We start from the raw sequence: 22,286 nt of genomic DNA on the forward strand, positions 1-22,286 counted from the left end.
TCCAGTTTATCCCAGACACACAGACTGAGTGATACCTGCACCCAACCTACCTCTGCAGCCCTTGACCCATGAAGCTGCAAAGCTCTGAGATGCTGGAGAGGAAGCAGCCACCCCTCCCTGCCAGGTTACCCATCCCAGGACTGTCATTCCTCGGCCAAACAGGCTCCTGTGCTACCCTAAACAGAATGAAGGAAGCTGCTCTTCTCCCTGGTAAGTCTCAGTGCTGCCAAGGACAGAAACAAGGTGCCTGGAAGGAAAACCCTGCCTCGGAGAGGCCAGGGAAGACCCATCCTGAGGCATCACCGTGACACTTACTGGTTTTCACCTTGAGGGTGTAGGGGTTTTTCTGCTGAATGGTGTGGGTGAAGTGGAAGCGAGCATTGCAGCTGTAGTCGGTCTGGGCGTCCTGCAGCATGACGTTGGAGAAGTACAGGTCACCATTCTGGCCCTGGGACACCCGCTTGTCCTGGTGGATGGGCTCCATGGCTGGAGAAGAGGAGAAGAGGCATCCAGAGCAAGTCAGATCCTCCCACCGCCAAGGAGAACCCCCTGACCCAGCCCACACCTGGGTGCCTCCAAGCTCTGGCCCAGACAGAGTTATCTTAAGTAAAGGCTGAAGGTGACAGAAAGGCTGCCCCCAGGGTTCCAAGAGGGAAGGAGGTTGCCCCAACTCACAGCTGCTCATCCAGAAGATGACAGGAGAAGGCAGGCCCGGCGGCGGGTTGCACTGCAGGCTGAGCGGAGCACCTTCATCCACCTCTATCACATCCACCTTCTCCTTGGGCCACAGGGGAGACTCTGCCACAAGAGGTAAAGACACCTCGTGAGGAAGGGAGGGAAGCAACTTTGCTGATCTCTTCCCGCCGGACCTGGCCTGGTTTCGATGGAGCGGCCTCAATGCAAACTTCATTTCTACATGTGCAAGGTTCCCTTAGATCTATACCAGGTATTTCCCTGTTGGCTACAGCCACCACCCCCACACCTTCATCTCCGTCCCATCACTGAATACATCCCGACACGGGTAACGGATGAAACAGGCTGAGATGTTTGAGCAGTGGACATTCTCCACGTCTCTCCTACAAGATCTCAAACGTGCAACAATCCCTGCTCTCCCGGGGGCCACTGGTTCCTTGCTCTGCTCCACTGCTGGTACTCACTGGAGACCTGGAGGTGGATTTTGCTGGAGAGGGCAGTGCCGTAGTCATTCCGGGCAAAGCACTGGTACTCCCCCTCATAGTCCTCCGGCCGCCCTCCACTGTGGAAGTCGATGACCAATGTCCCTGACCGCCGCCGCATGGACACCTTGGGGTCCTTCGCCACGTTGAAGAACTTCCCGTTCCGTGTCCAGGAAAAACTGCAAGCACGAGGAAGAAGTTGGTTTTGTAACCATGGACCATATTTTCTTGGTGACATCCTTACCTGTGCTGTGCAAGCCACCAGCTGGATTAAGTGGTGGGGTAAATGACATGGCTTGACCAGAGGGGACCTGCTCAAGAGCCACCCCAGAGCTTCAGGGTAATGAGGGCTGTGGATGCACTTACATGGGAACGGGGTTCCCTTTGGCTTCACATTCAATGAAGATATTATCTCTTGGGTCAACGATGTAGTCCTTCACAGACTGCTTGGTGATTGTGGGGGGCTGAGGCACTGCAAAGCAAAAGAAAAGCCATAAGGAAGGTCATGCAAAGAGGGCGAGTCCCCTCTCCGCCATCCTGTGGCATATCCCAGTGGGATTTCAGCTTCTTCCCCAGGCTGGACATGAAATTTGTAGTTTAAGGCCCTTCAACACCTGAGGAAATGAGCACGAACACTTGTAGGGGTGTGCTACTCATCACCCCTTGGACCACTGACATTGTTCAGACTCCCTTTTGGTACGAGAAAGCCTATTTCTCGCTTGGTATCTTGGTCTCATTAAGAAATTTCACAGTTACATTTTCCTCAGGTCATCTGAACTGGACTCAAAGGCATCTGAGCTCTGCACCTCAAAGAGAGGGGCTGCAGCTGGGACAGGGAGCCAGAGGGCCACTGGGAGTGGGTGATGCTGCCACGTGATGCTGCACCCTGTGCCAAGCAGCAGCCCCCACTGTCCCCCTGCCCGGAGTGACCCCCTGCCCGGTACAGACCCCCTCGTGCCCTGTTCTGGCCATGCAGAGGAGACGGACACATACACACAGAGGGGAGGGGAAGACTTACATTCACTCTGAATATTTGCTGTTATTTCCAAAGTGCAAGCGTAATGAAAGAAAAAAAGAAGGTTAATTGAAGAACAAACCTGCATACATCATGTGCACAAACATAAACATGTATAGTTATTGTAGGGCTTGCAAATGCTACACACAAATGGTTTTACAGTTCAAGCATGTTCTAATCTACCTACTTACTGTCCACGTGGGAGAAGCTGCTGCTGAACAGTCCCGTTTGCAGGGGGTTTTAGGCCAAAAGAAAGCACAGGGTGCTTGGACAGGCTTTGGGGTTCTCACACCACTGCCTTCCCCCCTTCCCCATGGCCAGGCTTTCCCTGAGCCCCCCTGTTTCATCCCTTGGAGTTAGAGACCAATACCTGCCTGATAAACCTTTTCTAGGCTGATGCTCAAACTCAGAGAAGGTGCCTGTAACACACATACACACACACACTATATATATATATATGTATATATATATATATACACACACATCCTGTCCCCAGGACAGGGGCAGGTAGGATTTTATCCAAAGAAGACAACTTGTTAGGGTTGGGGCAGGTAAAAAGCACCCAGGCTGGCTTAAAAGAAAGAGCAAATAGTGCAGCTCCCCCTCAGACAGTGAGGGGACCCCAAGGCTCTGCCCATCTATCTGCCCCCTCCTGAGCTGCTTCTGCTCTTAAAGCATAAGATCTGGGGAGCAAAATGCCTCCCCAGGGAGATCTCCCACCCCTGGACCTAAATCCATACCCCGGTACTGGATGAAGGAGCTGATCTCTGTGGAGCAGGGAGGACTTTCACAGCTGGTGAAAAAGGCAGTTTCACAGAGGCTGTGATTTGCAGGTTTATCAGCTCCTGCATGAAGCCAGAGCAGCTGGGGCTGTTTACACACCCCCGGTCAGACCTGCAGCCACTGGATCACCAGGTGGTTTAAACAGGAGCTGAGAGCAGACCCCTGATGGCTTCAAACGTCAGGATGGAAGTAAAAGGAAGCTGATGCTCTGTGTCTCCATGGAGGGAGGCTGGGAAGGGTCAACCCCTGATGGCTGCAATGTCAGGAAGGAAGCTGATGCTCCGTGTCTCCATGGAGGGAGGCTGGGAAGGGTCAGTGGGGGGGGCACAGGCATCAGTGGGATCCCTGACCCTCTCCCAGGGCTGGGAGATGCTCATCACCCACCTTCACTTGGCACTGCTGGGCACAACTGCCCCCACACATTATTTCCAAAAATCTGTTGTGCAGGGAACCCATTCAGGGAAGGATGACAAAAAGATGCAGGTTTATCAGCTCCTGCATGAAGCCAGAGCAGCTGGGGCTGTTTACACACCCCCGGTCAGACCTGCAGCCACTGGATCACCAGGTGGTTTAAACAGGAGCTGAGAGCAGACCCCTGATGGCTTCAAACGTCAGGATGGAAGTAAAAGGAAGCTGATGCTCTGTGTCTCCATGGAGGGAGGCTGGGAAGGGTCGGTGGGGGGGGACAGGCATCAGCAGGATCCCTGACCCTCGCCCGGGGCTGGGAGATGCTCATCACCCACCTTTTCACATGGCATTGCTGGGCACAACTGCCCACACACAAGTTATTTCCAAAAATCTGTCGTGCAAAGAACCCATTCAGGGAAGGATGACAAAAAGATGCTCTCAATTAGACTCCCAGTTTCCCACCAGCACTGGAGAGGAGGATGCTCTCAGTGCTGTGCAGCAGGGAGGAGGAGGATGGTCAGCTGCTGCAGGCTACCTTCAGCTCTTCTCCACCACCTGTCAGCATTTCTCTTAATTTCCTAAGGTCACATTACATTTAAGTAGCAAAATCACTGCTTTCCTGATGTAAACCATGAGAAATGGCAGATGGCAGCTCTTTGCAGACCCATTCAGTTTTTCCCAGCTGCAAAGGCCCCTGTTTCCATGCCGGCTGCCTGCATTTCTGGAATATTAGAGATGCGAACAAAGCCAGGCCTGAAGGAAGCACTGAGCTGTGTGCATCAAATAAAACTCCCATTGCTGGGAACTAGAGCACCCTGTGTGTGTTACACACTCCAGGGGAACAGAGATTTTCATCCCCAATCATCTGGAACGGAGCAGAGCAGGGACTCACACTCGAGTCTGGGACCCTCTCCTTTTCAAGTAATATAAGCATTTATTCCCCTCCACAAATCAGAGCTTCCTCACTCTTTCTCTTCAGTTATTTCCAAATTTCACCCAAAAGCCACCGCCTCAGCTTTTTCCCTCCCATTTTGCTGCCCAGAGCCTGGGATCAGCTGAGGTACCATGGCTACGGCCAGCACAGCCAGGATTCCACGGAGCAAAAACCCACAGGGTAGAAATTTCTCCTATCAAGAGCAACCCAGGCACTTTAGCCTGAATTTAGACCCCAGCAAAAAGCCGTGCTTTTTCTACTAATGCACTGCTCGCTGGAGGATTTCTGTGCGTTGCCCTGTCAGAAGAGATTCCCTGCAGCGACAGGCTGATTATTATTAACAGCCGCTACAGGAGGAAGCTGGGACACAAAGAAATTATGCAACTGGTTTCCAGAACAGTGGCTGAGCAGCCCTCGGTACGAACCCCCCTCTCAAGCGCGTTCAAACATGTCAGGCATTTCCCATGTGCTGCCCTGAAGATGCCCATTCAGCAGAAACATCAGCCCGTGTCCCCCCTTTCCTCCTCGCTCCATATCCCCCAGCTCTTCTGAATAAAACATGACTCCCATCTCATAATTAACTGAAAATGTGAGAAAGAGAGAAATCCCTGCCCTCAGGGCCCTGGGTGGCAGCATCTGGCCTCCATGAAGGAGCATCCCGAAACCTGCCCGTGCTCTGTAGGAACACAGGGAGTCGTGGGATGCTCCCCTGGAATCAACAGGCTGAAGATGTGCCAGGACCCAGTTTCTTCACCAGCTGGGCTCAGATACTCTGTCCCATTTTGATAATGAGTCCTTTGCTCAGCTTTTGAGACAGATTAACTCAATCAGAGAGTGATTTCGGTGACTTTCTGGAGGTCGTGGGGTTTAAGAAGAAAAATAGCTTCAAATAAACAACCTTAGGCCGGACCAGAAAAACAACCTGGACCATACACATCTTCACTCTACCTCCTCGACCGTTTCAGCGGGATTTTTGAGGGGTGACCCATAACTTACAATCCAGAGGGACTTCGATGGCGCTGACGAGGTGATGAAGGCAGAGGGCCAGTGCTATTCCTGCGCAGGTGAGGTGGTGTCTTTGCATGACCATTTTGGAGGCCTGGGCAGCCTTAGGACCTGGGTTGCGTCCCCCGGGGCGAGCAGAGCAGCAGCAGGCACAGGCGGATCCTCAGCTGCAAAACGAACACAAACCCAGCCATCACCCAGCCAGCTCCAGCTCCAGTTCTGTCAGCTTCCTTTTGGCAACTGTGGAGACAGTTTCCAATCCAAAACTATTGTGTGGAGGGACAGGGGGGGTGTGAATAGGGCCAGAAATAATTTACAGGCCTTGGTGACACAGGTCCAAGCCTGTAGTCAACCCCCTGGGTTGTTCTGTTGGCAGAAAATTGGCCTTAGAAAAATCAGGGTTATTTGTTACATCAGGGTTACATCTCTCAAACCTGGAGAGACCGCTTGGATAGGAGGAGAAGGAGCATGCTGTCTCCTGGGATGGATGGAAAGTTACTCAGAGCAATAGAATACAAAAGCAGTGAGCAGTCCCCTTAAGATAAAATAAAAAAGGATGTTTTTCCGTTTACAAAAATAATAATAATAGTATTTTATGCCCAAGAAATACCTAGCAAACATCTGCTCCCTCCAGTGGGGCACTGGGATGAGCTCTGCAGCCCAGCAATAGCAACGGACTGGCTCTGGAGACCTCCTTGTGTATCAAAGAGCCTGTCCCCGAGCAGACACAGCCCTAGCAGGGGATGGGGCATGGTGGGACCTTTCCCAACCAGTCTCTAAACGAGCCCATTTCCATCCAGGCTCCGGGGACTGGCTCTGGAGACCCCCTTGTGTATCAAAGAGCCTGTCCCCAAGCAGACACAGCCCTAGCAGGGGATGGGGCATGGTGGGACCTTTCCCAACCAGTCTCTAAACGAGCCCATTTCCATCCAGGCTCCAGCTGGTTCCCTCCCCAGCCAGTCCCTGGGGCCAGATGTGCAACACGCCGCTGCCGGGCTCCCAACGGCACCCAGCCAAACCCCCTGCACCTCCTCTCAGGTTATCATTTGCCATTTCCATACACATACCTTTAATTTTGCTGCTAATAAACCCATAGCATAAAAAAAGGAGGATAAATGATCCCGTCTGTACAATAAAAGCCCCCTTAGAAAGGCTGCCCAGAGGTCGCATCGCGGCTGCGTTACAACTCTCTGTAATAGAGTTATTAAAAGGGCATCAGAGGAGCAGACAGCTCTTTGGGCGAAGAACAAAAATAACGCCAGGGCAGCAAACAGTGGAAAATCCCCAGCCTCGCTCGGCACCGCTCCTCCCCGGCCCTCGCCCAGCCTCTCGCCCAGGAGAGGCCATTTGGCAGGCACGGAGAGCCCGGCTTCATCAAATATAAATAACTGGCTGCAGCTCGGGATGCTGCTACCCCTTCAGCTGCTCGGTCCGAGGCAATTGTGAGAGGGAGGAGGGGGGACCCAGCACAACAGACAAAACCCGGGGAACGGGGGGCTGCCGGGGGCTGCGGGTACCGCAGGGAACACTGCCAGGGGCCAGCAGATGTCTGGGGAAATAAACAGCCCTGACACACGGCCCAGGATGCTCTCCTGAACCCCAGACGGGCTCAAACCCTGCCCAAGACAACATTTAAGGATCCTTTTCCCCTTTTCCCTGATGGGGAATGTGATGTGCTGAAGGGTTTGCCCGCACTGAGCCCTCCCCACTGCCCTGCTCAGTGCCATCGGGGTCTCCCTGTCCCCGTGCCTGGGCTGAAGCCCAAAGGAACTCGCTGTCCCAGCATGTCCCAGTTACACCAGATGACAGATTGTAGGTTGTGAAGGGGCTTGGAGGGGAGTGTTGCTTTGATCTTTTTTGCTCGTTCTAAGGCTTTTCCAATCCAGCTGTTGCAATAAAAATAGTTGAAGGACAGAATAATTATAGGACTGGGACAGTAATTAAAGTCATGTCCAGGACTTCTGCAGTCCTGTGATCAGGTCATGCTGAACAAAGCTTTTCAAATTACTTCTTTAGCTTCCTGTCTAAGGGAAGACATCATTTTGATCTGTAGCCTTCATTTTTTTAGAGCGGTTCATTTCTCCAGTTACAGCTTAAAATGAGTAATGGATCAGCTGCTTTTATGCCTTTCTGTTACTAAGCACGAGCCTGACTTATGGACTGAATCAGCCAATGCTGCACCCGGGGATTTCGTAAGGCTGAGATTCCTTGTGTCCCCCCTCCGCTCACACGCTGATGCTTCACACCACTATCACCAAATGCTTTAAACCCCTCTTCATTCACGGGTGGACGACGGGAGGGAAGGCGCAGGACGGATGGAATTTAAATAGGGCACATCTCTAGGAGCTGCTTGGAGCCCAGAAAGCGAAGAACGTGCTGTTTTCTTTAGACTGGGTACCAGTTAGTGTGAAAGAAATGGCTGTGACACGAAGGAGTAGGTTCCTGGCACATGTGTTTCACAGAATCACAGAATCACAGAATCTTCTAGGTTGGAAGGGACCTTAAAGATCATCTTGTCCAACCGTCAACCTGACTGACAAAAATAGACACCCACACAACAAACAAGGAACATCATCACTAAACCATACCTCCCAGCACTACATCAACCCCTCTTTTGAACACCTCCAGGGATGGTGCCTCAACCACCTCCCTGGGCAGCCCATTCCAATGGCTGAGAACCCTTTCAGTGAAAAAATTTTTCCTAATATCCAGCCTGAACCTCCCCTGGCGCAACTTGAGGCCATTTCCTCTCGTCCTGTCGCCTGTGACTTGAGAAAAGAGACCGACCCCCACCTCTCTACACCCTCCTTTCAGGGAGTTGTAGAGAGTGTTTGGGAGGTATTTGTATATTATATGCATTTTGCATTAATTTGTATATTATATGCATTTTGCATTAAATAGGAATGCAGAAGGAGCTGAGCCCAAACAGTGATATATAGAATATACACAGGAGGCGTCTAACTGATGCAAAGGGGTGTATCCTGCCTGGCATCACACACATGGGGACTAGAAAATTAAGGGCTGTGCATATCAGGGGAAGAGAAATTTGCAGATCACTCGAGCTGCCGAAGGGAAGAGCAGGGACACAATGGAGCCCGTGGGCAGAGCGATTTGGGAATGACCCGGGATGCTTCCAATGCTGTTGGACCAGCCATGGAGGACATCTCCATGGAGCAGCACCGAGAGCAAATAATCAAACCCACGACCGAGCACACTCAAAATGCATCCCTGCCTTGAGCAGAGCGAACGCCGGGCGGCTCCAGGGCCCCTTTGTCTCGGGGCAGATGTGGGTGCCACTCGCCGGGCACCGGGAACAAGCTGCCGCCGTGCCTGCGCGTGTAGGAGGGTCCCGGGGACAGGCAGTGCCGCGAGCCCCCGGCCACGCAGAACACTGCCCACATTGTCACAGCCACTCCTGGCCCAGGGGACGGGGACATCTCCCCAGCACAGAGGGCTGGAGCTGCTGCAGGGGCTCGTCTGGGGATGCTACGAGTCGTGAAGCTGCCTGATGTCTTCATCTGCTTCTGAGGCTAACTCAAATCGAAATGAGATCTCTTTTCCCCCAACTTAGCATTTCTTAATCGTTGTTCCCTGCCCTTGTGCAACTCAGAAAAGATCTGACTGCTGCCCAAAGAGCAGAACAAGCCCCTCAACCTGGTATCTGCAGCCCCCTCCCAGGATGGCCAGAGCCGCGGAGGCGGCAGGGTTGAGTCTGGGGATGCTCAGGAAGTCTCTGAGCTGCCTGGAACCAAAACCCATCTAAAATCTGAGCCCGTAACGTTCAGTAAAAACACAAAACAGGCCAAAATCTCACACAAATAGTTGCAAGAATGTGATGCCATCAAATAGGAATTTAACTGCTTAAATGCATTTCTCATGCAGCGTTGAGCCTGCATCCAGGCACCAACAAAAGCCGTGTCCCTGCTCCGCTTTCCTCCAGACACAGCCAAGATACAGCAGTGACTTGTACTCAGACGCCTTTTCCCCATATATTTACCCAGAGTTCAGAAGTGTTTTTCAGACTTTTTGGTGTTTTCCATTTCCCCCATGACCTTTTGCAACATCAGTTCTCACAAACTGTTAGTCTGAGTTGAGAAATACAGCCCAGACCTTGGCCCAGACCTCCCTCCACATGCATCAGATGCTTTTGTAAATATATTTTTCTCCAGACAAAAGCTTGAGTAACCCCAGGACAGGACCTTTTAATCTGGAGACTGCTCCTCCTGGCAAAACCCGACCAAATATCCACAAAGCATGGGGTGCATCTGAAAACAAGAGGTGGATGTACAACTTTATCTCTGCTGCCTTTGGAGCCTCCCTCCTCTCTCCGAACAGGCACTGGAGGGAAAAAACTAAATGCAAGAAAGAAAGGACAGAAAAGGCTTGGACACCTGGGGGTGACTGAGTGAACAGGCACTGGAGGGAAGAAACTAAATGCAAGAAAGGACGGAAAAGGCTTGGACACCTGGGGGTGACTGAGACACCCGTGATGGGACGATTGGTCCCAGGGCTGAAAATACAGACACTGGGACTCAACTGCAGCAGTGCTTGCCCCAGCTGAGGGCTGGGTGAGCAGGATGGGATCTGGAAGGTTTGGAGAAGATTTGTACTTTCCCTAGAAAAATTACCCACATTTTTTATTCTTGTGCAGCAGCCAGGACAAATCAGATTGAAGGAAAAAGAAGTTTCCAGAAGGAAACATCTTGTCGTGCATTGCCTGCATTACAAAACACACAGGGCAGAGGACCCCCGTGCATTACAAAACACACAGGGCAGAGGACCCTGGCATGGTGGGTTTTCTGTTTTGTTTAAGGACAGAGGGTGATTTTGCTGCATTGTCAAATGTTTTCTGAAAAAATACGGATTTTCAAATGACTGCAGCAGGTAAGAAACTGCTGGAGTCAAGAGGAGGTACTAAGAGTCAAGGGGTCTTGGATACTCATGTGACTTGGCAGAGCCCTGGGGAGCCCCACGTGCCTCCCCCAGCAGGGAGAAGCCCCCCCTGACACGACCCCCTCTCCCAGGAGGTGCTGGTGGCGATGGCACCCACCAGGCGAAGGTGCCTGGATTATCCCAAGAGCCATGTGGTGAACGGGATCCCACTGAAACCCTACCTGCCCCATATGCTCTTACAGGGTCACTGCCCTGCTCTGCTGCAAGTTTCACACTCTCAGGTTTCTCCTCATGCGGAGACACAGCTCGCACACCAATAATTAAAACAGAAAACATATCCAAGTGCAAACATATCCCTGTAAGGCACTCAAAATCTGCAGTGAAAAGGGGAAAAAATCAGCTTTTAAAATTCCTTTAAGTCCTTCTCCCTCCTGAAGAGCCCTGGTCCAGCATCAGGAGAGCTGTGGATGGCACCACTAGAGAAGGTTTCTCTGCAGGCGCTGCCTCCTCTCCTCCCACCAAGGCAGCAGAGCGGGCTGTGGCCCAGCCTGGCAGAGCTGCAAACCTTCACAGCCGTACAGAAGACACTTTGGATCTCTATTTCTCCCCGCACATGTCGATGCAACACGCACGTTGCCTCCTCCCTGCCTTGAGATGGGGGAAATCTCTCCTTTCCACAGATGGTGGAGAAGCAGCGCTGGCGAATCCCCGCAGCCCAGCCCCGGAGCATCCCTGCTCCCCCCGGTGCCGACGAGCCAGAGCTCCCATCTGCTCCACACCAACAAGATTCCTGCTGGCTTTGGTTGGCATGACCAGGAGAGGTGGGAGGAGGGGAATTTTGCCCATCACAGACCCCCTCCACCAGCAGAAAGCGGCCAGACGAGGCTGCCGACGTGCCCTGCTCGTTAGTGCGACGTGAACCACGCGCCACGGAATCCGTTCCCTTTTCCAGCTCCACAGCTTCCCAGTGCTGGAGGGGAAATCATATATGAAAATACCTCCTCTTGCTGCAGAGATGCAACCACCAGTGACAACCTGCTCCTGGCCAAAGCAGCAGAAGCCAGGACCCCAACCCACTCCAGGCTGATTTGCCCAAATCTCAGCTCTTTGTCATAATTCCTGGGATGCCCTGCCCCAGCCCTTCATCCTGCCCTGGGCACACTGAGCAGAGCCCGAGGATTTCCCCCGGGTGCACAAATAAGACTGGGGAAGGGCTGAAATTCATTTCCTTCTCAATAACTTAATGAAATGAGACCTTCCGGAATAAGGATGGAAACAAATCCCTTCCCTGTAACCCCCCCTCCTGCAAAGCGACCACGGGCATGAACTCTCCCAGGCGGGGAGGGAGGCTGTAGAGCAGACACAGAAACAGTAAGCAAGGGGAATCTCTGGCTGGAGTTAAATACAATTAAATAATTCCACAATGAAGGATTGTTTTTAATCAGCTCATTAGGTCCAGCAGGACGCTTTCAGTAGCAATTAGGCATTTATCCTTATTTACGGTTGCAAGAGGAACAGTAAAACTCAAGCAGCGAGTGGTCCCGAGAAGATTCCTACAGCACCATTTAATGCATTTCAGCCGCTTAATTAATACTGATTGAACAGCACAGAGCAACGTTTCCACAAAGAGAAACCCCTTTTGGTTTCAGATAATGAAAAACATTGATTTAGAGGCAATACATTTGTGTGATTCCCTAACAGTGACTAAAGGCTTCATTTTCCTCCGGCTCCGTTCAGGTTCTCCATTGCATTACGGCGCAGAAGTCAGTGGAAAGAAGGAAAGAAATGATCATGAAGAAGCAAAGAACCGACCACGAAGAAGTCAAGACACGATCATTTGGCATTTCCATCCCGAGGGATGGACTGTGCCCTTTCCTGGGGACAGCCAGCAGCGTTGGGGGGGGGTCAGCGTGTCCCGTTTGTCTCCGTTTGGAGGAGAGAGACGCTTTGTGTCTGTTCCTGAGGTTGGGTACAGCTTTCACAATTGTTCTGCCAAACAACTGTCAGTGCAAACACCAGCAAATTCATTTGCATCTCGTCTTCTCCCCCTTAAAAAATAAAGGTACCCAGCCTTTCAGCAACTGATGCTTCAGGGCTGCCTACCCTCTAATCACGGGCAAGACGGAGAGATGGGCTTGTCATGGGAAATGGGTCCTGGGCTGAGATTATTGATGGTCCAGCGTCTGTCCACAATCATTTTCCATACCCGCTGTAAACCCAAAGGATTCCCCCAACACGCCTTTCCTCCTGTCCTCTAAACTAAAGGGCATTTTGACACACACAACCCGCAGCACCAGGGGTTTGCAGGGACAGGCTCTTCCAACACCATCGCTGCCAACGCGCCGTAAAAACTCCAGGCAGAAGGATTTGTTGGGGATAACTGCCCCTACAGCCCCCCCGTTACAGCCCCAGCACATCTCTAAGGAACACACACACCGCCCCTATCTCACAGCCCCTGGTTTCTTGTCTCACTCCTCCACGGGATTTTTGCCGTCTACTGCATTTTCCTTTCACTCCCTGCGACTCTCCTGCCTCGCACGTGGGGGAGTTTTCAATCCCGAGCCCCGCGGGCTGTGTGCATTTGAAAGGAACCCAGCAAACAAACAAACAAGCATTGAGAGAAGAAAGCGGCGCAGATACCACCAGGAACAGGGATGGCTTCCCAAAGTCACCCACCAGCACGTGCTGGGAAGAGCATCCCTCCAGCATCCCTCCAGCATCCCTCCGACCCCGCACAGGGAAGTGGGAACGAATCCATCAATCCCCTGAACTTTAGGGCTGATGCCAACAGAAAGGAGATTTCCACTTTAGCTCATCTCAACAGCCATCGGCCACCCAGAGCTCACCCGACCTCTCGAGTCGGGACCAGCTGCACCCACACTTCAATTCCAGAAATAGTTAAAAAACACAGGAGGAAGGGGATAATTGCACTCGCTGCTATTCAGAGCTGGGGCTGCATTTTGCAGTTTTGCAGCACCAGAGCTCAGACAGTGGTTAGGCTTTTAGGAGGTAATTCATTCCTGGGTAGAGCCGGGTACCACTGGCTGAGAGCACGGACCACACCAGGGACAGACCCTTCATCTATCACGGTCATATCTCGGCCCTACATAAATGTGAATTAATTTATCATCCTGTCCTTCTGGTAATGTAAGGAAATACTGTCATTCTATTACACAGAGGAACTCCAGTCCGGAGAGGTTAAGTGTTACCCCAAGGTCAGACAAAAGATATGGCATGAGTGGGAAATGAGCTGAGATCACCGGAGTACTCAGTTTAATCAGAAAATACCGTTTAACCTTTACAAACCGGTCACAGTCAGGGGAAAAAAAAAAAAAAAAAAGGGAAAAGCATGAAACTTTCCATGGAAGAGGCTGCTGTGGCTTTCTCCAGCCGGCACATGGCCCCCGAGCCGGTGCTGTGCCCCCGCAGCAGCTGGGAATTGGCCCCACGACAGCTGATCCGCAGGGACCCGCAGGACACCGGGTCACCCCGGCCCCGCTAATCAGCTTCCCACCCCCCCGGGGAGCTGCTTCTTTCCAAATCTTTTCCTTTCAGCAGCAAGAGTGGGAAGCGAGGAAGAAAAAAAAAAAAAAAATCCAACCCACCCAATTCATGGGAGTTATCCCCCGTAGAAAACAAAGGGGCTCCAGAGCATCGTTTCTGCACAGGCTGCATCTTGGGCTTGACGTGACATTTAAGGAGCATGGGGTGGGTTACAGCTAAGATGAAAAAGCAGTCATTTTTATTTGTTATTTTTGGGGGAAAATATTTAACACCTCTCCCAATATTGCAACCTATTTGGAAAAACACACTGTCGTTTACTTAATTGGGATGTTGCTTTGTTTAGAAGGGGCAAGGAAGGGAAGTGGCATGAAAAATATGGGTTAAAAAGAAAATAAATACAGGTAGGAAAGTTTCTCACTGAGAGGCTTTAAGGGGCAGTTTTGGGGCACAGGACACAGGGATGGCACTGTCTTGGCAGCCCGTTTTAGTGCTGTATGGGCAGTGGGTGATACTGGGGATGGTCCAGGAGCTTCTCAGTCACCATTTCTACACCGAAGCAGGAGACCCAACAGCCAAACCCAAAAAGTGGCTGTTGGGTGGTGCCTGTGAGAAACACTTTGGGCATCCTGTCCAGTTCCTGATGGACCAGCACCCACATACAAACCCAGTTCCCCCAGGAGTCCCAGGAGAGGTGGTGACAAGAGGGTACCAGTCCCCCACCCTCCCAGCACAGGTCCTTTCTGGGGCCACCCCACGCTGCTCGGGGGAAGCGTGACAGAACTAACAGCAACAGGGGACACCCAGCCTGCGAGTGGTTAATGTCTGCCCCCGCCGTGTCCCTCGGCCACCCCTCCCGGGGATGGCAGCATCTGGCCCCTGGTGATTAGCCAACTGCTAATCACGAAGAGCCAGAGCTATAAACAGCAACAGTAGGACAGTTTGTGCAGGAATTGCTCTGGAAAAGCTGCCTCCCCTCCTCAAGCTCCCTTCTGTGGGGGGAGCAGCACACAGAGCTGGGGGTCTGCAGCAGGCTGAGCCTCTCCAGCAAAGACAATGGATGCGACACCCAAAGAAAAGCAAAAACATGTCCTTGTCTAATTCAGAAAATTCCCTTCTCATCCCTGGAGGGGTTCAAGGCCACAGACACCCAGAGAAAAGCAAGAACACATCCTTCTCTAATTCAGAGAATTCCCTTCCCATCCCTGGAGAGGTTCAAGGCCACGTTGGACGGGGCTTTGAGCAACCTGGTCTACTAGGAGGTGACCCTGCCCAGGGCAGGGCGGTGGGACTGGATGGTCTTTAAGGTCTCTTCCAACCCAGCTGCATCCAGGGACATGATGCTCGTTGTCACAGATGTGCACGTCCTGCATCCAGGGAAATGATGCTCGTTGTCACAGATGTGCACGTCCTCACACCGCAAGAAGTGTTTTCCCTCCACACAGATGGGAAGAAAAGGTCAATCAAGCCAAAGGGCCCGACCCGCAGCATGGGGTGCCCAGGGGTTAAAAGGCCCTTGGCTGCTCTGACACCAGGAAGCCACTTTGGTACCCAATGAATTGGAGTATTTGTGTTTCTATCTCACATTACTGAGGTCCTGGTCACTTGTGATCACTAAAGAGCCTGGGAAAAACCTATTAACCCTTCCATTCCCCTCTGACTCCCTCCCAGGGACCCCTCAGTGCCCTGTTGAGACCTTTGACGGGGAGGAAAACTTGCTTTTGGGATCAGCAGGATCATGGACATAGGTGGGTCTGTACCACAGCCCAGAATGGTCCCCAGCATCAATGAGAGTTGCCCTGTGCCCCTGCCCAGAGCCATTGTTGCCCTGGGGTTTGGTGGCCAGGCAGGGACAACATTGTCACAAGTGATCGGGGGGGACAAAGGTGGGAGCATCCCCAGGCAAACGTGGCAGCAGAGGGACCCGGGAGAGCCCTGGTCCTGCCTGCCCCTCTGCAAAGAGGGTGCTTATTCCACGGGCTTTTCTTTCAAAGCAATTCACCCAGATTTTTAACTTAGCAGACGGAAAAGAAAACAATTGCATTAGTACAGCCTGCCCGTGATTTATTAAGCCAAACACTCCCTCCCTCAGGGAAATGCAGTTATTTCCATAGAACAACCAAAAGGGAGGTGAATAATTCTGGGGTTTAGGGTTGAAAAGTCGAAGTACCCACTCCAGGGAACCGTCCTGGAGCTGTGCAGGCAGCGAGGCCAGGCTGGGCACAGAGCTGGGCTCCTTCAGACCTGCTCGAAGCCGTGGGTGCTGTTCAGGATGCCCTGAATGGGTGCAATTATTCAAGTGTTGAACTTCCCACTGGAAATTACTGTATTCAAAGGTGAAGAAGGACTTAAGCATAAAAACTTTCATTTTCATGAGGTAGTATAAGCTCAGAAGAAGAGCTGGGACAAGAGCTACCAGGGGGAGCAAGGAGGGGGTTCCCCCGAGAACAGGAGGCAGAAATGGCACTGGGGGCTGTGACCAGCTCTGATGAGCTGTCGGGGGCAAGTTCTTCTGTGCCTCCTCCGAGGGCTCTGGGAACAAAGCAGGACTGTGCAGCCTCCCGCCCGCGTAGGAATGCACCTTCCGAGGAGCTGGAAATGCCATGTTCCCAGTGGGAACACAACAGGGCACAGGCTGGCTGTGCCCAGCAGAGATGCTGAGGTCCACGGGGACCCACCTGCTGCAGCCCCAGGGGTGTTTTCTGTGCAGAACAGGCTCTGCGCCTCCTTTACAGTCTCCCCCATCGTTTTAGCTGCTTTCGGCAATGCTCCCGACCCCATCAGCCACCAGCTGCCCCCAGGGCTGGTCCCCAGGCACCGTCTCCCCCAGCCTGTAACCGGATCAAACGCACGGGTGTCACCAACAAGGCAGGGACACTCCTGCTGGTGATTAATCCCGTAACTGAGCTGTATTTACAGACACCAGCTCTTCCCCAGAGCCCGGCCGAGGGCCCTCAAGCTGTTGTCTCACCTTACAGCCAACGGTGGAGAGCAGGCAACCACCAGACACTGTGTCCTCCATCCCACCACCTCCTCCATCCACCCCCCTCAGACCAGGCAACCTCCGCTCCCCAGGACAACATCCTTACTCTGGGTATCAGCCCAAATCCAGGCACAAATCTCCCCAAAAAAAGAGCCAACGGAGGCAATTAAGCGGCTCTGCTCTTCCCAACCAGAGCCTTGGAGCACATCTGGTTCCCGTGTTCTGCAAAATGCCTTTGACATTTAATTTTCAAATCCCAGGCACTTCGACAATGGTGACGGAGCAAAGCGGCAGCAAATCTGACATTTCATCCCTGAGCCATCCCTCTAGTGAGGCTACAACACAGAAGAGTTTGGAGAAATGGGAGGGGACCAAGAAAGATTGGGCAGTTGTTGAAAACCTTACATAAAAATGCAAAAACCGAGGCTATCTGGAAATCTGCCCCTCTCGGTAGGACCGGATTTGCTTTCACAAAAATGCTGTGTAACGGGTTTTCCTTGCCCTGTGCACACTTAGATCCTAATTACACACGGGGAATCACAGGAAGGAGATCATTACCTCTCATCTAGACTTCCTCACCGAGTCATATTAGCACAGTATGATTGAGCTCATGTCTGGGAAATCTGATTTCCAGTGACTTCCCACCTGGCATTGCTTCACAAATCTGCATGAAAAATTACCTTTTACTGGATTATTCTACAGGCATAAAGTATGTCTTGTAATGACTTTCCAAAAAAGGGCAAACAAGATCTCACAAATCCACATTTTCAGCCAGTTTTCCAAAGGAAAAGCCCTCCCTGTCACTGTCCAGTAACTCCCCAACCTGTTGGCCCATTTCAAATCCAGCCGGGGACCTCTCAGACTCTGCTACAGACATTCAATTCCTGAAAAATTCCTGAAAATGGCCTGTTGGGGAGCTTTCATCTTATGGGACAGACATTCATCCACGTTTCAGTGGCCCCGTTCCCACTGCCCATCCTCGGAGGTGCAATACTGGCAGCCTTTAATGACAGACAAGCACGTTTTAGGCTGGTGTAGCAGAGATGCTGTGAAATCACACGTTATTTATTACCCCCAGCTCAGAACGAGAAGGGAAACACCACTCTTTGGTATTTCTCAGCAATGCCTTCACAAGTTTTCACATTACTCTGCATAAAATTCTCACCCTTTGCAACACGGTCATTAACATTGCCGGCACAGCCACTCCATCTGCCTTTTGAGCCCCCTCCAAAACAGTAATAAGTTAATTGGTAGAAGCATTTGGCTTCTGCATAATGAAGCTGGCACCAAACCAGCTTTTAACCTTCAGGACTGAGTACAGGATGCAGGATGGGGATTACTTGTTCGCTGTGGGTTGTTGCTTTTTTTTTTAAATAAAAATAAAGAAAAAGAAAAAGGGATGTGTATGCCTATTGAAAGATCAGGCTGGCGCTCAGTATTTCTTTTAAAAGAAGCAAATTGAAGGCAAAAAGTAGTCAGGCTTTGCTGGTGGCTCCCTGTACCACCGCTCCCCACCTGCCTTGTGAACCTGCTGTCTCTGGTGCCCGGGGTGATGCCCACCCTGAGCTGCAGAGACCCCATTTCTGGCACTGGCTGTGAAAATGGGAAGGCAAAAGGAACCAGTTTGTGCCCTGAGAAGGTGCAGATGGGCACAGGAACAGCGTGGGTGTCAGCGATAAATGATAGATAAGTAATAGGAGGGAAAAAAACCCACCAAACCAGCCACAGGACTAACCATTGAATCTAATCATAGACTACCAGGCTGGAAGAGCACCAAGGATCATCTGGTCCAACCTTTTCTCAGCAAAGAATTATCATTTCCAGCATCCCACGGGCTGGGAGATATGAAACCCGTGTCTCACAAACCCTTGCAAATGCAAATCTCCTGTTGCTGACAAGGACTGGAAGCAGGAGAAAACGTCACTAGATAAATAATGGAGTTTAAAGACAAGAAGAAAACAAAGGAAAGGAAAACTTCAATATTTAACTACTCCACTGACTCTCAAATTCATCCTGCCGAGCTCTGCATCATGGAGGTGAACTGCTGCATTTTGTAAAAGCCATTAAGATGCTGCAGCTGACAGAAACGAGGGGTAATGAGAAGGGATTGGGAGCAGAGTGCTGAATCGGCAGTTTTCTTGAGTACTTTATGCCGAAGTTTGAACTGAAACCTGCCTTTGGTTTTCTAGCGTGGCTCAGCCAAAGCATCCCAAGGCATCCCAGCCCTGGCATCCTGGGCAGGCTCCAGATGGGCAGGCTGCTTGTACTGCCTGTGCTGCCTGCCCTGCCTGCCCTCCTGCCTGCACAGGGCTGGGAGGAACCAGTGCTCAGCCAGGCACCAGCCTCAGGACACCACCAGTCCCAGGGCTTTTCAAAAAAACCACTCCCAACCTCCTTCCTTTGACTTCCCCCAGCACAGAAGATGCTATAGAAATGCAGAGCATGTTCCCTGTTGGCTGAAGCGATATGGAAAATGGTGAACGTTTTCCACGTGGTTTTTGAAAGAGCTTCTTTTTGGTTTTTTTTTTCCTAGCACAAACTGCTGACATTTTCCAAGCAACTCCACTCTCACACCGAAGGAACTGTGTGAGCTTGGGGTTTGTGTACTGTCTTTAAGAGCATGTTCTGGTTTGAGCTGGGACAGAGTTAATTTTATTTCTCGTGGTTCTTATGTTTCAGATTTGGTATGAGAGGAATGCTGATAATACATATTGTTGCAGTTGTTGCCGGGAGAGATTTATAGTTTTCAGGGACTTTTTTTCAGCTTCCCATATGAGCCTAGAAGAAGCCTAAGCAGAACGATGGCATGGCCAACAGAATGTTCCATACCATAGACCTCATGCTCAGTATATAAATGGGGTCAGATGGGTGGCAAGTACTTGCCATCACTGCTTGGGATGGTGCCAGTTCACCAGGTGGTAAGAGTCAATTGTGTTATTAGTAAATATCATTATTTTCCTTTTCTGATATTGTTCTATTAAACTGTCTTCATCTCAACCCACGAGGATTTTTTTTTCCTTTCCCCTCCTTTTCTCCCTCTTCTCCCTACCCTTCCTGGGGGAAGGAAGGGCTGGGCAGGACCCCAGCAGTGGTCCTATGTGCTGGCTGGGGCTAAATCACAACACAACCCAAAGGAAAGCTACACACTAACTTTGAAAATAGAGTAAATTTGAGTTTCTTGACCAAAATATGCACAGAGAACCATGTGGAGCTGGATGACTGTAAAAGGGGGGAAAAAAGCAATACACTGATTCCAAATTTTCCAATATTGTGTGGTGCTGACTGTAACATCCCCAACCTGCGGTACCGTAACGTAAGCACCAGTTCCACCACTCGTGGCTGCTGGGCTTGAAGGTTGAGGCTGGTTTCTTCCACGCTACCATGGAGTTACGCGCTGGAATCCCATGGAGAGCCCGTGGCACCGAAGAGCCTAACCCAGTTCGACATTTCTCCACTTTAAGACTTTGTTGGAAACGTTGATAAGGCGAGCATACGCTTAAAAGATAGCTACATTAAAAAATCATCTCTCCCCAGAGATATTTTCACAGCTCATTTATTAAACCCCCTCCAAGAACAGAGGGGAGAAGCCAGCTTCAATTGGTTTTAAGCTGTAACAAGCGACGGGAGAGTTCAGCTTTGCCTTCCAGCCTCGCTGCTAGTTCCACTCCTAACAAGCTGCACTTCAAGGCAATGCACTTATCACACAAGTAGCTTCATTTCAAACCCAGCGTGAACAAAAGGCAGAGCGAGCCACGAGCCCCCATCACTTCTGGGCTGATCCTGGCTCCCCCCCAGCTCCATCCTTCTCTACACCCAGTTCAACCAGACTCCTGCCTCCAGAGTGACGCTCCCGTTGAAGGATGGGATTTTCACGGGCTACCATGGAGTTACACGCTGGAATCCCATGGAGAGCCAACGGCACCGAAGAGCCTAACCCAGTTCGACATTTCTCCACTTTAAGACTTTGTTGGAAACGTTGATAAGGCGAGCATACGCTTAAAAGATAGCTACATTAAAAAATCATCTCTCCCCAGAGATATTTTCACAGCTCATTTATTAAACCCCCTCCAAGAACAGAGGGGAGAAGCCAGCTTCAATTGGTTTTAAGCTGTAACAAGCGACGGGAGAGTTCAGCTTTGCCTTCCAGCCTCGCTGCTAGTTCCACTCCTAACAAGCTGCACTTCAAGGCAATGCACTTATCACACAAGTAGCTTCATTTCAAACCCAGCGTGAACAAAAGGCAGAGCGAGCCACGAGCCCCCATCACTTCTGGGCTGATCCTGGCTCCCCCCCAGCTCCATCCTTCTCTACACCCAGTTCAACCAGACTCCTGCCTCCAGAGTGACGCTCCCGTTGAAGGATGGGATTTTCACGCTGGTTCGCAGGGAAACCCGTGCTCCCTCCTACAAAACTGTGAAGCAGCACCGTCCCCATCAGAAGGCACCAAGAGGCGTCTGTTAATGAGCTCTGGCTTGGTCCCAAGCAGGACCACTTGTTTTTTCCTGCCTGAAAAAATACATATAAAGGCAGAAACAGCATTTTCCGGGTGCTCTTGCCGGAGGGAGAGCGCTGCTGCCCGGCTGCAGGAGGAGGTGGGCGGCTGCGAAGGCAAGTGCCTCCCGTGCTGGGAAGGTGGCTCCCGAGCGTTCATCACCATCTGAGAAGGAAACGCATTCGTACAAACATGACTGAGACTCTGCTTTTACAAATGTGGGCAGAGGAACGGGGTCTGTTCTGTTTCAGACCCGGGAAGATGCCCAAACCCTCATCCCCTGGGGACCTGAGCCCGCTCTCTCTTGGCAAGCGCTTCCCAAAGTGACTGGGGAAATCACAAGCCTGTCAGAACCCAGCTTGATAAAGCCAGAAAATTTTTTTTCACTGCTCATAAAACGCTCTTTTTTATGATCTTGCAATTACAAACAGCTGTTTATTTTGCTAGTTAGCTCTTTTAAGGCGTTCTTTCCAACGCATAATGAAAAGTGTCAGGCATTTTCCAGGAATTTTCTGAGCGGAGAAAGTTTGGCACACTGTTATTTGAGAATCACTGAAAGGGTGCAATTAGCTTAAGAACAAGCATCTATTCTGGGTGGCAACCTCAGGATCCTTCCTCTGGCATCCAAACGGGCACCATGTGACGAGCGGATGCCAAGCAGCCCAGCCTCCCTCCTGCTCAGGCATGCATACAATTCCCATAATATCTGCCTCCCAGCCTCCCTCATGGCTCCCAAACCTGCAGGCGTCTGTAACCCTTTGTCTGCTTTGCATGGGTTGAGAAAGCTGCTGAGTTTCAGGGGAACACGAGCAAACCCAATGTCTCAGCCCCAGGCGAGGTGCAGGCAGGGCACAGACAGGAATTGGGGCTCCCCCCTCTCCTGCCTGCAGGGTTTTCTACAACACTGAGCCTGCAGGACCAGAAGGACCAGATATAAAGGCTGCCAGCACCACCAGTTCAGGTGGAAAAGGGAGAACAAACCGGCTGCAGAAGGACCAGGAGGCACAAGGACATCAGCGAGGCAGCGCCGACGAGGAGGATTCAATTACAGAGGCATTAAATCAAATCAGCCCCTCACCCAACCCAACTAACAGGTT

The 22,286-nt window shown here is 51.4% G+C and overlaps 1 protein-coding gene across 1 annotated transcript in view; it reads right to left on the bottom strand.

The window, feature by feature from the left end:
* NFASC (neurofascin) overlaps positions 1 to 22,286 on the bottom strand; it is an 86,197-nt gene that overhangs the window by 59,950 nt on the left and 3,961 nt on the right. The window contains exons 2-7 of the mRNA XM_014955407.1: positions 5,312 to 5,487; positions 2,194 to 2,211; positions 1,542 to 1,647; positions 1,158 to 1,354; positions 676 to 798; positions 316 to 486 (exon numbers count right to left, since the gene is read on the bottom strand). Coding sequence (XP_014810893.1) covers positions 316 to 486; positions 676 to 798; positions 1,158 to 1,354; positions 1,542 to 1,647; positions 2,194 to 2,211; positions 5,312 to 5,405 — 709 coding nt within the window. The 5' untranslated portion in view covers positions 5,406 to 5,487. The remainder of the gene's footprint in view (positions 1 to 315; positions 487 to 675; positions 799 to 1,157; positions 1,355 to 1,541; positions 1,648 to 2,193; positions 2,212 to 5,311; positions 5,488 to 22,286) is intronic.

Source organism: Calidris pugnax, unplaced genomic scaffold, assembly GCF_001431845.1.
Source record: "Calidris pugnax isolate Ruff unplaced genomic scaffold, ASM143184v1 scaffold215, whole genome shotgun sequence".
Lineage (NCBI taxonomy): Eukaryota > Metazoa > Chordata > Aves > Charadriiformes > Scolopacidae > Calidris > Calidris pugnax.